We start from the raw sequence: 17,289 nt of genomic DNA on the forward strand, positions 1-17,289 counted from the left end.
GACTTGAGCTTAATAGGAAAGATTTAATTGGAAGTCGTCTATATAGTAGTTGATTCTAAGCTAATTAATAGTATCGACTCATGTCATATTAAAAGCATGTCAACAAAACACATCAGACCGACATTTATGGTTGGTAGTATAGTAACTCTCTGTAATCGCATTAGCATAAGCTAAAGTCCATTATTGAGTATGCTATATGATGCAAATCTGATGGACAAAAAAGTTTTTGTTTATCAAATGAAACCAACTCTGAGTAAACAAATAAAGACTTTAATTAAGAGGTTTTGCTAATTAATCACACTCTTAATCTCTACTCATGTGCTTGGAAAAGAAAGAGATGACTTTTACTACTATTACTACTACCTACTAAAGCAATCCCAGTTTCACCAAAATAAAAAATTTAAATGTTTATGAATTTATTTAAACATTAGAAACAGAACGTCACAACGCAAAGCCGACAACCTTTTCAGAGATTAAAGCCGGCGAGCCGGCGAATTCACAGAACAAACATCTTGAAACCAACAAATAAGACAAAAAAGCTAACACCATAGTCCATAGCAAACAAGAAAGAAAAGATTCACCCAAATGTTTTGGTATCATATATTTATCCAAATTAATTGAACACGAATAAATCACACGTGGCAGTCAGAAATGCATCCTAAAGAATAAAGAAGATGATGAGAGCCGCCTCGTTCAAAGTCAAGGCCACCAGGTCTGACCAGTCTCCCCCACCCTTCTTCTCCACCTTCTGATATTTTCAACGGTCAAACTTTTATCACCTTCTCAGAAACTACATTTTATTTCATTTCTTCCATTAAAAAACAAAACTAAAAATAAACTAACCAATCAGACCATGCAATATGTTTTTATATATACAGACATAAAACGAACATATACATAAACATTTCAAGAGCCCATCACATCTTCTTCCAAGCTCTCGTAAGAAACACTTTCTATATATATCTGAAGTTGGTCTTTCTTAAAATAAAGAAAGCTTCAATTTTTTTTATGTATGGCTGCTTCTTCCCTTCTTCATATAGACAATAACACAACCAGACAAAACATGAGTGGTTCTGCTAACTGGTCACGAAGATCATCAGCATCTTTGGAAGATCTTGAGATCCCAAACTTTAGATCTTTTGCTCCTTCTTCAGTCTCAATCTCTCCTTCAACTTGTTTCAGTCCCTCTGTTTTCCTCGATTCCCCTGCGTTTGTTGCCTCCTCTGCTAACGTAAGCCTCTCTCTCTTTTACTCGATTTTTATTTAGAGATAAAATTTGAAACTATCGACTGACTATATGAGGTTGGCTCTTTTCTTGAAAAGATCATTACTCTAACATCTCTTGTATTCAAGAAAATGAATTTTGATCGGATGTGATAAAGTCAATGAGTCAACGGTTCCTTTTTAGAAAGAGAGTCTGTGTTTCAGAACCATTCTTGATAATATTCTTGGTTGTTTTTTTTGCAGGTTCTTGCTTCTCCAACCACAGGAGCTCTTATTACAAACGAAAGCAATCAGAAAAATGTAACTAAGGAAGAGAAGAACAACAACATTAACTACTTCGATTTCTCATTTCAGACACAATCATCAACACTTTCTGCACCAACAACAACAGCAACAAACAGTTCTATCTTTCAGGCACAGGTATGTTCCTTCTCAACAGCTCTTCAAATCACCTTTTTCCTTTCAAATTTATTTATATGTTTTTGTGTGTTCAGGAACAAGAGAGGAAGAACCAGTCAGATCAATGGAGCCAAACTCTAAACAACAGCAACACTCATCAAGCTGTATCTTACAATGTAAGGGAGCAAAGGAAAGGAGAGGACGGTTACAACTGGAGAAAGTACGGTCAGAAACAGGTGAAAGGGAGCGAGAATCCTCGGAGTTACTACAAGTGTACTTTCCCAAGCTGTCCGACAAAGAAGAAAGTGGAGAGATCTTTGGAAGGTCAGATCACAGAGATTGTCTATAAGGGAAGCCATAACCATCCTAAACCTCAATCCACCAGAAGATCATCTTCGTCTTCTTCTTCAACATTTCATTCAGCTGTGTTCAATGCCAGCCTTGATAATAGTTTCAGTCACTCTGATTCCCTTGCAATCCAACAAGATGATAACACTACTTCTGGTTCTGTTGGAGACGATGAGTTTGAGCGAGGCTCATCGGTTGTCAGCAGAGAAGAAGAATGTGGGAGTGAACCTGAAGCAAAGAGATGGTAAGAGATCATCAGCACCCACTAAACTCGTCTAATCTTTGAACAATCTTGAATCAGAAAGTTTCTAACATGTTTTTGTGTTATCAGGAAAGGAGAAAGTGAGACAAACGGTGGGAATGGTAATGGAAGCAAGACAGTGAGAGAGCCAAGAATTGTTGTGCAGACAACAAGTGATATCGACATTCTTGACGACGGTTACAGATGGAGAAAATACGGCCAAAAAGTCGTTAAAGGAAACCCAAATCCAAGGTAATAACATAAAACATAACATCTGTTTTTGTCAACATCATAAGCTAAGGCTCCAAGAAACTAACATCTTTATGTTTCTTATCACAGAAGCTACTACAAGTGCACAACCATCGGTTGTCCAGTGAGGAAACATGTCGAGAGAGCATCACAAGATCTGAGAGCAGTAATCACAACCTACGAAGGGAAACATAACCACGACGTACCTGCAGCTCGTGGAAGCGGTTACGCCACAAACAGACCGGTACAAGACCCTTCTTCAGCCCCAATTAGACCAGCTGCTATAGCTGGTCACACCAACTACACTACTTCTTCTCGACCACCATATACGCTCCAGATGCTTCAAAACAACAACAACAACACTAATGCAGGGCCTTATGGTTACGCTATGAACAACAACAACAACAACCTTCAAACGCAACGAAACGACTTCGCTGGTGGATTCTCTAGAGCAAAAGAAGAACCAAACGATGAGTCATCCTCGTTTCTTGATTCGTTCTTGTCTTGAAGAAAAGGGAATCTGTTTATCATAGAAAAAGGGTTTAACTACTTACTAGTGATCCTGCAGATACTAAGACTATATAGTCTATAGTCCATAGAGAAAATTATTTCATTTGTTTTTTTTTAAAAATGGCTCATGCGAGAGCGAGCTTTCACACGCCTGTAATGTTATACTATCTTTAGTTTTCTTCTGTACCATACAACTAGAAAAATGGAATAAAACCAATCACTTTTTACATGAATTTACAATCTTATAACAAGTTCATTCCATTGATTTGAATACAATTTTACCAAAACACATACAGAGAGTCACAGAGACGCTCACTCACATAAAAGAATGACATTTACACTTATCACAGAGACCAACACCATATAAACAAAGGACTGAAGCAAAGGGAGAGGCTTAAGCAAATTCAGACAAAAGAATGAGTAGTAGAGAGTTTGTAACCAGAGAAGAGAGCAGAGAGAGCTAAAGACACAAAGGCGAGTACAGCCATGGTGATAGCTGAAGCAGCAGAATCAGTGAAAATGTTATCTTGACCTTCTCTGAACCTATTAGTTAACGGAATCGCAGAGGACGCAGCTGATATGAGAAGATACGCTACAATCTACAACACCACAAAGAAATTCAGATTTACATCAAAAGATCAAAACTTTAAACTTTAAACATGATAATAAGCTTCTCTACGTTACCTGGTCGCCGGAGAAATCGACAAATATTGATGTCCGGCGATCAAAGAAGTCTCTTTTCGAGAGATGTACAAACGTTTGCCACGCAGTGTATAACGTTGCGAGAATCGCGATGGCCACCACGTATCTGAAACAATCTCTAATTTTTTTAATACACGAATTTTCAAAAATTCAAAAGTAATCAATCGTAGAGTGGCACCTGTACTCTTCGTACTCGTCGAAGTTTCGACCGGGTCCGTGTTTGTTAGAGACCATGATTACGAAGGCGAGGATGGAGAAGATAAGAGCTAGTCCTCTCGTGATCGGAGATGCTTTCTTTATCGTGTCCTCTCTTTTCCATCTCTGAGTAATCGCGGAAAACGTCGTTGGCGCAGCAGCCTCGACGTCGGAAGGTTCGACCGGTTTCTGGTTATCGGGATTCGTCGACATGCCGGTTTGATCTCGAAGCTGTGATTGATTGGAATCGGTTATGTGTGAAGAATCGGGGAGGATAAGGAACTCTTAATTCGGGTTTTGGAACGTAGTTAAGTGAGGAAAACGCGTGATGGCGGGAGTGATTAAGGTAAATGACTGTGATTAAGTTGTTAACCAATGCTTGGAAGTTACACGTGGCGTGCATTTTGTTGATTAACAGACAGCGAAGCCTGTGGCTCTTATTGGCTGGACTGATATAATTATTTAGAACTTGCTTGTAAAGAGATTATCATCCTTTTCTGCTAAATTTCCTTTCCTTTTTGATTATGGCTTTGATCAAACTTGAAATTTCAGAGAAAAATCTCTCTTTTGGTTATTCGCAGAATCAACTACATATAGGTTTTGTTACACTTTGCTATTGACACAAAAACAATTTTCTTACTATCCATTTTATTAAATTAAATTTGGTTGATAGTAAAACTGTTTTACGGAAATCTGACTTTGTCTGATTTACAAGAAAATATAACACACCTTGTTCTCCAGCTTCCTTATATAGGAAATCTGTACATATTTTCCAATCCTATAGGCTATAGGTATGAACTATGTTAAACATCCCAAAACAATTATGCAAAATACTAAAATAAACTAACTTTCAAAAGAGTGTTAATCCGTCAAATTTTAAATCAAATCCAGCAAATCTCGATTTGGATTGAGGAATATGCATCTTATTTAAACACAACGCTCTCAACATAATTTTTCCTACAACAATTTTGAAGTCCAAACAATAAAACTCATTTTATTCCTATGATTCCACCCAAGATTACTAACTTTTGATCATCCATAAGACATCGATTTTACAATTTGGAATTTAGGATTCCAAATAATAACAAAAACGTCTACTTGGTTTGGAGAGTCATTGGGTTCCTCATCTTCTCTTTTACATTTCGATTTTCTAAAATTTTCTGCTTCAAGAAAAACTAACCAAAAAGTGTTAAGTGGACAAAAATATTTTCCATTAAATATTTTTTTTGTTTTTGCTTTTCAAATATACTAAAGTATCCCAAAAAATGTGTCTATTTATGGTTTTATAGGAAGAGATTAGTTAGTTCCAAACTCATAACAGATGGTCTAGGTTTCCACTTATCATGTACAATAATAGTTCAACAGAAAACGAGTCAAGTTTATAGTTTTAAGTGATTAAATGATGAATTAGCCTCTTGTTGTGGTTAGATACTGAGATCTTGACTAAGTATACCACACATGTATGACATGATTGATCAAGATAAAGCTCAAATAATGAAACTGATCAACACTACAAAATATGTTTCCTTAACTTGTTTGTAGTCTTTCACTATGTTGTGTTAGGACTTAGATATTAACATTGACAAATTTAAAATCTTTAGAACTCACCAAACGGAAAAACTTTATCAAAAATTGCATTGACCACCACCATTATGCATTTCTTCAAGCCAATGGGTTTTCAATTGAAAAAAAAATATTGAATATTTTGTCTGTGAATGATTTAGTACTCTTATAAGATAATTTAATGTTGCAAAGAGACTTTCATAGCTTAAAATAATACTATACAAAAAAACATACCCAAAAGATTTTTCATATTCCCAAAGACAATCAACAATGATAAATATTACAAACTGTTGGCTTCTCCCTTGGCAAAAACAAGGACTCAAGTTTCCAAAACACATACACAATCACACACATACACCAAAAAGACTCCATATTCCAAACCAGAGTCTTTATTCAATTTCTCTCCAATTTGAATAAAGCAAATAATTTAGTCTTTTGTGTTTAATTATACTCCCAAAAAAACTAAAAATTGAATCCTGGTTCGTAGTCTCCTTTTTTCTTTTGTTTTTATGTACAACGAGATTACTATCTCTGCTCCAATGCAAACCGAACCGGTTCACCATAATGCTTCTCGAATCCTCAATGAATTAAAAAAATTAAAACTGAGTCTCTTTTTCAACTGTTAAACCTCACGAGTGGAATATGTCGAAAAATCCGAGTATATTGGTTTTGTATAATAACCATTTTTACGGTTTATCAGGAACTCTATTAACCGGTTGGTTAATCAAACGACGTAGCTTTTGCCTAAGCTCATCAGCCCAAACTATTCCAACGTCTCTTTGCTTGTTCTTCATCTCCACCATCACTAACTCATCCGTTAGTCTCCGAATCTTAACTACGATATTAGCTACTCCTTGTGGCCCTTCCAGCTTCACCGCTCTCTCCTTCTTCTTCGCAATCCTAAGATTCATCTTCTTCGCAACCTCCACAACCTTAACCATAATCTCCGCTGGATTCTCATCGGAGACAAACTGATCACAATGATCCGGCGTCACAAAGTTTCCGAACAAACCTGCGAGGTTCGCCGTAGATGAAGACGCAATCAACTCGAAGGCGTTTAGTTTCTTCCCGCTTTCTTCAAGGTCGTAATCGTCTGCTTGGATACCAATCATCTCACTCGGATCTACCCCGTGGTTGAACCATGGATCCTTTAGAATCTCCTCAACGGTGATCCGTTTCTCCGGATCTGGCTCCAAGAGGCGGCTGAGGAGGTGTCGGAGACCGGAAGAAGTCCACTCCGGCATTCTGTATTGCGCCATGCGGATTTTCCGGTACAATCCGGAGATGTTGGGATCTCTAAAGGGCAAGTAACCGGCGTTTAGAAGAAACAAAACGACGCCGCATGACCATATATCCGCCTTGGATCCGTCGTAGCCTTTCTTCGTGAGAAGCTCTGGCGCCACGTACGCCGGAGTTCCACAGAGAGTATGGAGCATCCCATCGGCTTTGATCTGCTCCTTCATCGCGCTCAGACCGAAGTCCGAAACCTTGAGGTCTCGCTTCTCGTCGAGGAGGAGATTCTCCGGTTTCAAATCGCGGTGGAAAACGCCTCTCGCGTGGCAGTACCTCACGGCGGAGATCAGCTGGCGGAAATACTTCCGGCTGAGACTCTCCGTGAAGCGGTTGCTCGAGACTCTGGAGAAGAGCTCGCCGCCCTGGGCTAGCTCCATGACGAAGTAGATCTTCGTCTTGGTGGCGAGGACTTCGGAGAGGAGGACGATGTGAGGGTGGCGGAGGCGGCGCATGACGGAGATCTCTCGCTTGACGTGCGCCGTGAGACCGTCTTTTAAACGCTTCTTTTGGACGACTTTGATCGCAACGCTTTGGCCCTTGTTGTGGAGATCCTCCGCTTCGTAGACTTTGGCAAACGCGCCGCTGCCGAGATGCTTCTTGATGTCGTACTTGCCGAATAACGCTGATTTGTTGTCATCTCCGTCGACGTTGACGATGATGGAGTCGGAAGAGTCTTCTTCGGCCATTTAACAGATAAAAACGCAAAATAGAAACGGTAATACAAATTGGAAAGACATGCGCGCGGTTGTACTTATTGAAACTCAACTTGCCACGTAATCTAATTTAAAAAGGTTTTAATATTCTTTTGACTTTTTATGGATAAACAAATAAACAACATCATTTAGGACAATTTCAATGCTATATTTTTTATGATATTACTAATTCGAACTAAGTTACGGATATACTAACTAAGTCTCCTACCTTATCGAAAACACAAAAACACTTACTGCATAGTCATTTTTAGGATAAAGTTACGAAATTAGATTATATCAAAATATAAATATTAAATTATTTAAATTCAAGGAACAGCTTTTCATGATTCTTCCCAATATGTGGTCCATGTTCTTTTTCTTTTTGTTATTGTGAGGTCAACCAAAATATTATTATAATTCCAGGTGGGATTGAAACTTGAAAGTCTTGATATTTATAATATATATGCAGGAGCTGGTGAACTCGACATATATGGAAAAACATCATAACAAAAGAACTATAGCAATTTTAAATAAATAAAATCGATTTAAAAATGTTTGAATAATATGAAAACAACAACATGGATCGTCGTTGCTGTCGTTGAATGTTAAGCAATATGTAGACAGCCTGTATGTAGATGGTCTAAGCTTCACTAATGGTTTACATGGTAATTAAGGTGGTTTGGAACTTTGGAGTATCTAGCAAAAAGTCAGATCGAAATGAAGTATGAAAAGAGTGATGCTTGTTCTTCTTAAAGAACACCTTAATCCTGATGAAGATGATTTTTAACACCTTTTGATGAAGCTGACTAATTCATTGTTTTCTAGTAAATTTACCCATGTTTAATTCTCTTTTATAGAACCAAGTTGATAAGAGGAGATAATTCATCTTGATCATCTTCATCAGAATTATCTCCTTTGAGTTACAATTTTTTTTTATCTCCTCTGAATTAAAGTTGATCAGAGGATTATTGAAACTATTATCGAGCCAAGATGTACTCAAGATCATTCATTTTGATCTCGAAAATCCCGTAAAATTTTGTATGCTTTGTTCTTACAAGCCAAGCTAACTTACTAGTTTATGGCTCTTGAAATATGCAAAATACTGTTCCTTAAAACATTAATTTATAATTGCGCGGAGAAGCCGTTACTCCATGATTGAGAGCGATAGCTCCTTTTAAAGACAAAGCTCATGTCTTAAGAGATGAGAGTCATCAGAAGGTCAATTACTTATGGGAAGGACCGATCACTCAAGTAGCCAGAGCACCCTTTTGGTTTGTGTAAGGAATTCCTTTCTGTAATATGCAAAACTTTAAGAAACCCTAAATGCACTAGCATTTGCATATAAAGACGTTCAGGTCAGATACGATGATATAAATATAAAATACATGGTTTTTTTTTTGCTAACAATATACAGTCTGTGTATTTAAAATGGAGTTGTAAAAATTATGTGAAGTTAGGATACATTATTACATTAAATCACCCCTTAATGACTGAAGCGGTGCATCTCTAGTTGCCTTCAAGGCTTGCATTTTCTTATCAATTAAAAGTAAAAACATTAAAATATGAGTGACCAAAAGGTCCAAAACATTAACAACTAAATTTGAATACTGTTTGAACTTCTACGTCAGCATAAAATAATTACTTTTTGATAGCTCGAAAATAAATTAAAAGAAGTATTAATAAGAGATAAACTGATAAAGTTGGATTCGTGGATCCAAATCGTTCGTGCGTGGAGTTATAAAATCAAACTAATTAATACCCTTTTAGTGTTGAAAAAGCCAAATTTAATCCTCAGATAGACGTGAACTTGTTAAAATATTATTTTTAAAAAGAACTAATAAAAGATACAAAGGTAAAAACTCGACAAAGTAAACAAACAAATACAGACAAACTCTTGTTTTTAGAACTCAATGAGAAAATCTCTTGCGCATTTAGTCATTTATAGTTTATAAATATAATAATAGATTTCGTAACGGTATTTGCTATCTATTTACAGTTCAATTTAATATAAACAAATTGTCAAAATATTTAGTAAATTTATCTAACGTGAAAGTTATACCTACAACTAGTAAATTCTTTTTAGGAAGTTCTTTTCAGAGATTTAAAATAAATTGTTGAAAATGTTGCTCCTACATTGTTGTTAAGTTTAATAGCAGCTGTTATCATGACTCATAAGCGTAGAAACACGTATATATGTTATGAAACAACTATATTTTTTTTTTTTGTAAACTAAAACAACTATATTTTTCTTTTTATAAAAATGAAGTTATACTCAGATAGATGTAATAGATACCATGTTTCTTAGATTAAAATAAACACACCTAATTAATATATTCACTGACCATCGTCATGATGATCTCTGTTGATTATATAGTTGAGTACTTTTGGTAGCTGCTAACATCATTTGACAAAATTATTTTTGGACAAACTTATACACTAGTGACATTTTTGTTTAATTCTTTCCCCTAGCAGTGTCTATAACATATGATCTTCGAACAATTTCGGCTGAAACATGCAACCTTCAGCCATTTTTTTGTAACGCAAGATGGACAGGTCACTTTGGTTGTACCATCCACCGTCAGATCACCGTCATCCCGGAGTATGATCCCAGTCACTCAATCATCATAGCAATAGACATGGCTGCTGGGTCAACTTTTCTAGTTGTGCCTCTATGCATGATGGAAACATCAATTCTTTTGAGAGAAGATATACATCACCATCATTTTTATGTTATTATTATTATTGATCTTTTCATCGTTATCGTCATCACGAATAAAGACACATATGCTTCAAAGAGATCTTCAGCGCCGTACTCGTGTACGGTCTGGACGCAATTCGTCGTATGTACCATCACAATCGCACCACAGTCACCCTTAATCGAGGAAGTTTCTTCTTTGTTAAACATATCATCTTGTCTTAATTTTCTTATTATATATACAAAATTGAGGAAACAAAATATGAGATAGTACGTTTTTAAAACAACGATATTTTTGATTAAAAAAAACAACAACGATATTTGGAGTATTTATGATAAAACAAATCATTAAAAACTAAAAATCTTCCAATGAGTTCAATAATCTTCAAGGATTTGTATTGTGGTTTTCTAAAAAATTTAATTACAAAATTACATTTAATCATATTTTTATATGACAATAATATTATCCCAAGCCCATCAGAAGAGAGGAACAAGGTATTAATTCAAGAACAAACACAACGAGATATGTTTTCCATTGATTGCACATTGCTGAAAACAAATATTTGGCGTTTCTGACGTTGATCAATATGACTCAAATTGTTCAAACTAAAAATGTCAAACAACTCTACATTGACATTAAAAAAACTTTTGTACTGTTTTTTCTTTTTGTTTTCTCGTCACCGTGTGTTGTGTTTACATATACAACCGTAGCTTGGCCTAATACATAAACACAATTACCAGTACATCATCAAACATTGAAATGTACGCATGTCTCCCACAAAGAAAATAATACACATGTAGATTCTAAGCTGACATATGAGATCCATAAATCCATAAAGATTGGAAGAGAAAGAGTAGGAGTAATGCAGTGACAATCTGATGGGTTAAAGAGAATGTTTTGGGAGTCGTTGCAATAGAAGTTTGTGATAAGAAAAGAGACATGCACTTTAGCTCTACGGAGAATGAAGTGTAAGAGCCATATGCATCTGGATGGTATATGATTTCTCCTTTCCGACATTTGAATTCTCCTAAGCTCCACTCCTAGTTTCATATATTACATCACAAACATTATATCATATTTTTTTATTTAGGCCATTGACATATTTATATAGTGTTCATACATACCTCAAGCTGGCGACCAAAAGTGACAAGTATAGTGTCGGGATCTGCGTGGAAAGAAAGTGGGCCTTTCCTTGAGTTGACACGGAACTCGCAGTTCTTGGCTGGAAGGTGAAGGCTGAGTGTGTACTGAAGCATTTCTTCGGTTGTCTCTTTGGGCAAAGGAGGGCTTTGCTCTGTTACGTTTTCATGATTGTACCTGTAAATTCTGAGCACTGATTCTCCTCTTTGTATCCTCTTATCAGTCTGTCTCCTTGAGTTTTCCACCATTATTTGCCCTAGTTTCCTTGCTACCCCATCAAGTTTATCAGCTACATTCTCCATTTCTTTGCTGCCATAAGTCCAACAAAGATCCTAAGATTAATTTTGTCTATATTCTCAATCATTTCCTCACTCATAAATCATACTACATTTTCAGGTATCATGTAAAGGCCATCAACCCATCCTCAGTCATCAATCACTAAACTACCGTGAAATGGTTTCTAAGTTTGGTACTTACACGAACAACGGAACAATGTGTCATCAAATGGCTACGGATAAAACTAATGTAGTAATTAAGAACTACGCAAACTATATGAATCACATAGTGACATCTTTACATTAATATGTGCTATGTAACAATTTCAGTGATTAGACAACCATGAGTTGGTTTCTGGGTTTAGGTAAAATGATTTTGCTTAGCTTTTCGTAATTATCCTTTTTTAAACACTCGTAATTATCCTTAAGAAATACCAATGACCTCTAATGCTTCATCTATCAGAGATCATTTCACAATAACATCTATACACTCAACACTCGTATTTCTTGAGGCCCATTAACGGCCCAATACCTGAAGCAGCGGTACCTTTCCGGTCCGATATACTCGCGCGCCCATTCCATCCTCTCTTTCCACGACCGAACCCAAGCAATCTCATCCCTGTTTCCGACAACACTCCGACGAAACCCTGTCTCTCTCCCCTCCAAAACTCCGAAAACCCGACCCGATTCCCTCACAAGCGATCGCATCTCCTCGCTCGATACCCCATGGCAGCTCAGACGAAACGCCCCGAACTCCCTCGCCGATTGAACCAACCGATCCACCGAGCCTTCTCTCCTCGACGTTAACATCCTGAAATCAATCTCCGCCGGGATCAGATGTCGTGAACAAGAAGATTCACCGCCGGAATGAGATTCAGGGAGCGTGAGGTCTGGGACCTGGATCGATCTCTCTATGATCTCGGTGAGAATGTCGTTCGCAGCGGAACGTGATCCTCTGGCTCTAGGGATCGGTGACGGAGGAGGTGGCGGTGGAGACAATGAAGATGTTTTCAATTGGCTCCTGGTTCGCATCAGAGCCATTGAAGAGAAGAGAGAAGGATCCGAGGTTTTTTGGCGGTTTCGATTGTTAGAGAGAGACACATTCGTCGTGTGTTTCTTTACATTTAATTGGTTTGTTTTCAATTTCTAGAGAAAGTGATGGTCCATGACTGTATATTTTTTATTATTATGATATGTTTTATGAATGATGATCATGATCATATTCATATGCTTCGCTGACTTTGTTCCCGCGGTGAAGATTGAAGATCTTTTTACTTTGAGGATGAGAAAACGTTGCTAGCTTGACTTGGGCCAAGTTATGGGCCACTTTATATGTTTGATCCAAAACACTTTTGCAACTTCGGGAAACAAATGATGATTTCAAAGTTTGCGGAATAAAGTATCAAACTCCAGTCTCTCTTCGCGATCTCTAACCGATAGTGTCAGAAGATACCTCACAAAATTAATGCACATTTGTGGAAACGCTATCACGAGTTTTCCCTTTTATCATCAACTTTAGCTTAGCTTGGTTGTATTCAATAATACTTTGTAATTATTTAGTGTTTAAGCCTCAATATATAAAAATCTATTTTTGTCTAACTTGAGTCTGATTACATTGTTATATTATGAGGATATTATTGCACACATAATTCTTCTTCTACTTTAATCATATGTCAACCCTGTGTTCTTCGAATGGATTTCTGAAAAGCTATACAACTCAATTCCAACATACTTATACTAATGTTAGATCATACGAATAAGCCAGCGAAAACGAAAAAAAAAAATCTCAAGGCTCTTCCATTTACGTGGTAGAATAGAGCTTTTCCAATGGATGATTCTTTTTAATGAGATGGACATCCTCATCATTTCATCTTAATCTCATTTTAATATTGTTAGATAAGGTTGTTCTTATAAGTAAATAATTGTTAAATGAAAATTAAAGTCAAACAAATTTATAGATAACTTGTCACGACAATTAAAACATATATATAATTTGATTTAAAAAAACACACATATATATATATAGTATTTTCGGAATAATAAAATGTTCACGTTTTATTTGGCAGTTCAGTATTATAGATTTTAATATCTGAAATAAATATATTGATTAATGTTTTGGGATTAAAAAGTATACATGTTTCTGGCGAAACAATATAAGTTATGTATTTTATTTTTATTTTTTTGGACAAATTTTTTTTTTTTGGACAAAACAATATAAGTTATGTATTTTTTGATAAATTTCTCAACTAAAATGTCAAACTAAATACACGAGGTGTCCTACAGATATAGGGACCTGTAGCTAGTTTAAATAAAACGACCAACTACTCCATTCCTCTTAATCGCATTCAGATACATAACATATACTCTCATTTTCCTATATAAACACTCAATCCGATCCCCAACTCTCTTCATAAATTATTATTACACACACATCTCATTTTTGCAAACCATCAAAAAATTCTAAACAAATTAAAGAAAGATAAATGGCTGGTCTGATGAAGTTGGCATGCTTCCTCGTAGCATGCATGATTGTGGCGGGTCCAATCACAGCGAACGCGGCTCTGACCTGTGCCAGCGTGGTCAGCAACATGGCACGGTGCATAAGCTACTTGGGAGGAAGTGAGACCATAAGCGGTGCGTGCTGCAGCGGCATTAGGAGTATAAACGGTCTGTCCCGTACACCCTCGGACCGTCAGATAGCTTGCGGTTGCCTTAAAAGAGTCGCTACCCTCCCTAATATAAACGCTGACCGTGCGGCTGGATTACCCAATGCATGTGGAGTCAGTCTTCCTTACAATATCAGCAAAAGCGCCAACTGTACCCTGTATGTCGACTTTAACCTCTCTCGTTATCTCTCTTTATCTCTCTGATATATATATATATGAAAATTAAAGTGTACTTTTAAAACAAGAAGTATATATAAAGATTATTATAATTAGCATATAGTATAAGTTTTACTAAGGTTTCATGTTATACTAAGGTTTAGACCAAAAAGAAAATGTCATACTAAGCTTTTTATATTCATGATTTTTGAAATCTTCCGTTTAGTTAGTTAATTAAGCGGTATGAGTCTGGTTTTAGAACTTGGGACAAAACCTAGCTAAACCTCAGTCTTGGGTTTGATTATTGTCGTAAACTAAGTTGTCACTTGTTTAGCTAGACGATATCAAACCATATTTTTAGGTCTCAGTTAAAATTTCGAAGTTGAACTAATCGTCAGTATCAGTTATGTGGAAGTGGAACCTATATGGATTCCCAGACATCCACAGTTATATTTTGAGTTTTTGAATTGATGCGGGAAGTATAAATATATATATATATTTATCAAAAGTTTTTTTTCTGGAAATCTGATGTTTTTACATTAACTGTGGTTGTGTTTATTTGTATGTGGCTGTAGCGTGGGCTGAGCGGTGGTCGGATGAAGCTCAAGCGGACGTTTCGAACACTGTATAATGGATGAAAGACTACTAAATAAGATGTTCAAATGGTTGTTTTCTCTTTAATCTTAAATTTCCTGCAATTTATGTTGTGCCATTCCCTACTTTGTAAAAAAATACAATAAATTTTAATTTAAATGATAATAATACATATGTTTTATAAGTTTTTGCAATTGTGAGTCAAAGAAATGTTGTCGCTTTCTAAAAGAATGCATATTGTCATCTTTATTATTCCAAACAGAAAAAGGATGATGTTACTTTTTGTTAGTTGAGAAAAGGAAAACCCGAAACAAACTGTATTAACGACTCCGGCCCCTGTTGAAAAAGACGACTCCGGCCCAATAGGACCCCAGTAAGCCCATTTTTGCCGTAGGGAGTAATTTATACCAGAAGCGTGAATCTAGTAACATCCATGGACTCAGCTACAAGATCCAAACCGTTGATCGCTTCCGTATGAGCTATATAAAGAAACACAAAACACCACTGCACACCCCGTTATCTCTCTCTATCTTCTCCGCGCGACCAGAACGAAGTTCCGCCGAACAAATCTCGCAACCCTATTTTTGTCCTTATCTCATTCTTCTTTCAATCGCCACTCTCCGCAAAGAAAGTTGGGCGCTTTGCTCTCTGGAGCTAAGTGACGATGGAAAGTGAATTGATTGCATTGTTCGAGACGGCGAAGAAGGCGGCAGATGCGGCGGCTGTCGACGGTCTTACCTCCTCAAGCCCGGAGGTTTCTCAATCTCTCGATGCATTAGAGAAACTCAAGACGTTTCCCGTCACGTACAACACGCTCGTCGCAACTCAGGTTTGATTGATTTTGAATGAATTTAGCAAAACGGATTTTAGGGTTTTTTCTGGGTATTGGTTGCTTAATTGTGTAGCATTGAAAAGATGATAACTTTAATTGTTGTTGATTTCTCTATCTCCTTGCATTGGATTAGAGAAAGTTATATCCTTTTTTTGTTTGTTTGATTCTAGGTAGGGAAGAAGCTGAGGTCTCTTGCGAAACATCCTGTTGAGGAAATCAAAAGCGTGGCTACTGATCTGCTTGAGACATGGAAGAGAGTTGTCATTGAAGAGACGACATCCAAGGCTAAGAAGACCGAAAGCACAAACGGTTGCAAAGAGGTTAAGTTGGAGAGGAAGGATGTGAACCCCGCGCCTGTGAAAGTCCAGAAGCTTCAGAGGGGTGACTCAGCTAAGAGTATCAAGGTTGAGAGAAAGGAACCAGACAGCAAAGTGAAGGTAGAGAGAAAGGAACCAGACACCAAAGTTAAGATGGATCATCGTGGTCAGACTACTGTCAAGGATGAAAAAGTCTCAAAAGAAACGCTATCAAGTGTGAAGGCTTCAGACAAGGCACCTAATGGTGCTCCAAAGCTAACTTCAATGGTCAAATGCAACGATCCTGTGCGTGACAAGATCCGTGAGCTGCTTGTGGACGCCATGTCCAAGGTTCATGGAGAATCTGATGAGTACGACAGAGCGAGAGTGGTTGGATGTGATCCAATCCGTGTTGCTGTCTCTGTGGAGTCTCATATGTTTGAGAAACTGGGCCGGTCAACGGGAGCGCAGAAGGTCAAGTACAGATCTATAATGTTCAACCTGAGGGACAGTAACAACCCGGACCTGAGAAGGAGAGTTCTCACAGGGGAGGTGTCACCAGAGAAACTCATCACACTGTCGGGTGAAGAGATGGCGAGCGACAAGAGGAAACAAGAGACCAACCAGATCAAGGAGAAGTTCTTGTTCGATTGTGAGCGTGGTCAGGCACCAAAAGCAAGTACTGACCAGTTCAAGTGTGGGCGTTGTGGTCAGCGCAAATGCACGTATTATCAGATGCAGACTAGGAGTGCTGATGAGCCGATGACGACTTATGTTACATGTGTTAACTGTGACAATCACTGGAAGTTCTGTTGAGGTGAGAATGTATGTGCGTGTCAAGACATAGATGCTCTGAGATTGATTTATCAAGAGCTTTCTTGTCTATTTGCCGGCATTCTGAGAATGTTCTGGCTCTCATGTTTGTTTTAAGGATATCAGTTCAGTGTCTTAGAGATTAGTAAGTAGGAGAGTTTACTAATTTAGCTGTTTGTTAGCTCTCATCTCTTTTGCTTAATTTATTCCAAATTGTCAAATTCATCAACTTTGCAAATTTTATCTCAGTTTTGAAATTTATTATGGGTTAGACTTGTGTGTGTTTTCTATCATATTGAACGGTTGAGCCTTCACAGCCTGTAATGTATGTATTATTGGATCGAAAAGTTGCATCGACTTTGATCCAATTCAACTCCAGACGCAAGGGACTGATGAAAACGGAGT

The 17,289-nt window shown here is 37.2% G+C and overlaps 5 protein-coding genes across 6 annotated transcripts; 2 read left to right on the forward strand and 3 right to left on the reverse strand.

The window, feature by feature from the left end:
• The first annotated feature begins 893 nt into the window (after window positions 1–893).
• Window positions 894–3,204, forward strand: LOC103857785 (probable WRKY transcription factor 33). The gene is made up of 5 exons (XM_009135011.3): window positions 894–1,231; window positions 1,468–1,644; window positions 1,719–2,215; window positions 2,303–2,464; window positions 2,552–3,204. Exons 1-5 carry the CDS (start codon window positions 1,013–1,015, stop codon window positions 2,967–2,969), a joined length of 1,473 nt encoding a protein of 490 aa, XP_009133259.1. The 5' UTR covers window positions 894–1,012; the 3' UTR covers window positions 2,970–3,204.
• LOC103857787 (CBL-interacting serine/threonine-protein kinase 22) lies at window positions 3,090–10,379 on the reverse strand. Its single transcript, XM_033287790.1, has 3 exons — window positions 3,852–10,379; window positions 3,656–3,779; window positions 3,090–3,514 (listed from the first exon to the last, which is right to left on the reverse strand). Exon 1 carries the CDS (start codon window positions 7,408–7,410, stop codon window positions 6,118–6,120), a length of 1,293 nt encoding a protein of 430 aa, XP_033143681.1. The 5' UTR covers window positions 7,411–10,379; the 3' UTR covers window positions 3,090–3,514; window positions 3,656–3,779; window positions 3,852–6,117.
• LOC103857786 (CASP-like protein 4B1) lies at window positions 3,175–4,143 on the reverse strand. The gene is made up of 3 exons (XM_009135013.3): window positions 3,852–4,143; window positions 3,656–3,779; window positions 3,175–3,570 (listed from the first exon to the last, which is right to left on the reverse strand). Exons 1-3 carry the CDS (start codon window positions 4,079–4,081, stop codon window positions 3,376–3,378), a joined length of 549 nt encoding a protein of 182 aa, XP_009133261.1. The 5' UTR covers window positions 4,082–4,143; the 3' UTR covers window positions 3,175–3,375.
• Window positions 10,380–10,741: 362 nt separating the features above from the next.
• Window positions 10,742–13,992, reverse strand: LOC103857788. Of its 2 annotated transcripts, none has more exons than XM_033287791.1 (3): window positions 12,075–13,992; window positions 11,237–11,561; window positions 10,742–11,152 (listed from the first exon to the last, which is right to left on the reverse strand). In XM_033287791.1, exons 1-3 carry the CDS (start codon window positions 12,566–12,568, stop codon window positions 10,916–10,918), a joined length of 1,056 nt encoding a protein of 351 aa, XP_033143682.1. In that variant the 5' UTR covers window positions 12,569–13,992; the 3' UTR covers window positions 10,742–10,915. The 2 variants fall into 2 exon arrangements, with proteins under 2 accessions (XP_033143682.1, XP_009133263.1); XM_009135015.3 differs by having other exon boundaries at window positions 12,060–13,984.
• Window positions 13,993–15,391: 1,399 nt separating this feature from the next.
• Window positions 15,392–17,148, forward strand: LOC103857789 (transcription elongation factor TFIIS). Its single transcript, XM_009135016.3, has 2 exons — window positions 15,392–15,772; window positions 15,946–17,148. The coding sequence occupies exons 1-2, from the start codon at window positions 15,608–15,610 to the stop codon at window positions 16,885–16,887; spliced, it is 1,107 nt and encodes a 368-aa protein (XP_009133264.1). The 5' UTR covers window positions 15,392–15,607; the 3' UTR covers window positions 16,888–17,148.
• Window positions 17,149–17,289: the final 141 nt, after the last annotated feature.

Source organism: Brassica rapa, chromosome A03, assembly GCF_000309985.2.
Source record: "Brassica rapa cultivar Chiifu-401-42 chromosome A03, CAAS_Brap_v3.01, whole genome shotgun sequence".
Classification (NCBI taxonomy): Eukaryota; Viridiplantae; Streptophyta; class Magnoliopsida; order Brassicales; family Brassicaceae; genus Brassica; species Brassica rapa.

Excerpts from the sequence above, each read along its gene's own strand:
- LOC103857785 (XM_009135011.3), top strand. The coding sequence starts at position 1,013 with ATGGCTGCTTCTTCCCTTCTTCATATAGACAATAACACAACCAGACAA. Across the intron at positions 1,232-1,467 it reads TTGTTGCCTCCTCTGCTAAC|GTTCTTGCTTCTCCAACCAC; the intron begins GTAAGCCTCTCT and ends TTTTTTTTGCAG. Across the intron at positions 2,216-2,302 it reads GAACCTGAAGCAAAGAGATG|GAAAGGAGAAAGTGAGACAA; the intron begins GTAAGAGATCAT and ends TTGTGTTATCAG.
- LOC103857786 (XM_009135013.3), bottom strand. The coding sequence starts at position 4,081 with ATGTCGACGAATCCCGATAACCAGAAACCGGTCGAACCTTCCGACGTC. Across the intron at positions 3,780-3,851 it reads GACGAGTACGAAGAGTACAG|ATACGTGGTGGCCATCGCGA; the intron begins GTGCCACTCTAC and ends AGATTGTTTCAG. Across the intron at positions 3,571-3,655 it reads TCGATTTCTCCGGCGACCAG|ATTGTAGCGTATCTTCTCAT; the intron begins GTAACGTAGAGA and ends GTGGTGTTGTAG.
- LOC103857787 (XM_033287790.1), bottom strand. The coding sequence starts at position 7,410 with ATGGCCGAAGAAGACTCTTCCGACTCCATCATCGTCAACGTCGACGGA.
- LOC103857788 (XM_009135015.3), bottom strand. The coding sequence starts at position 12,568 with ATGGCTCTGATGCGAACCAGGAGCCAATTGAAAACATCTTCATTGTCT. Across the intron at positions 11,562-12,059 it reads GAAAGGTACCGCTGCTTCAG|CAAAGAAATGGAGAATGTAG; the intron begins GTATTGGGCCGT and ends GACTTATGGCAG. Across the intron at positions 11,153-11,236 it reads CTTTTGGTCGCCAGCTTGAG|GAGTGGAGCTTAGGAGAATT; the intron begins GTATGTATGAAC and ends ATATGAAACTAG.
- LOC103857789 (XM_009135016.3), top strand. The coding sequence starts at position 15,608 with ATGGAAAGTGAATTGATTGCATTGTTCGAGACGGCGAAGAAGGCGGCA. Across the intron at positions 15,773-15,945 it reads ACACGCTCGTCGCAACTCAG|GTAGGGAAGAAGCTGAGGTC; the intron begins GTTTGATTGATT and ends GTTTGATTCTAG.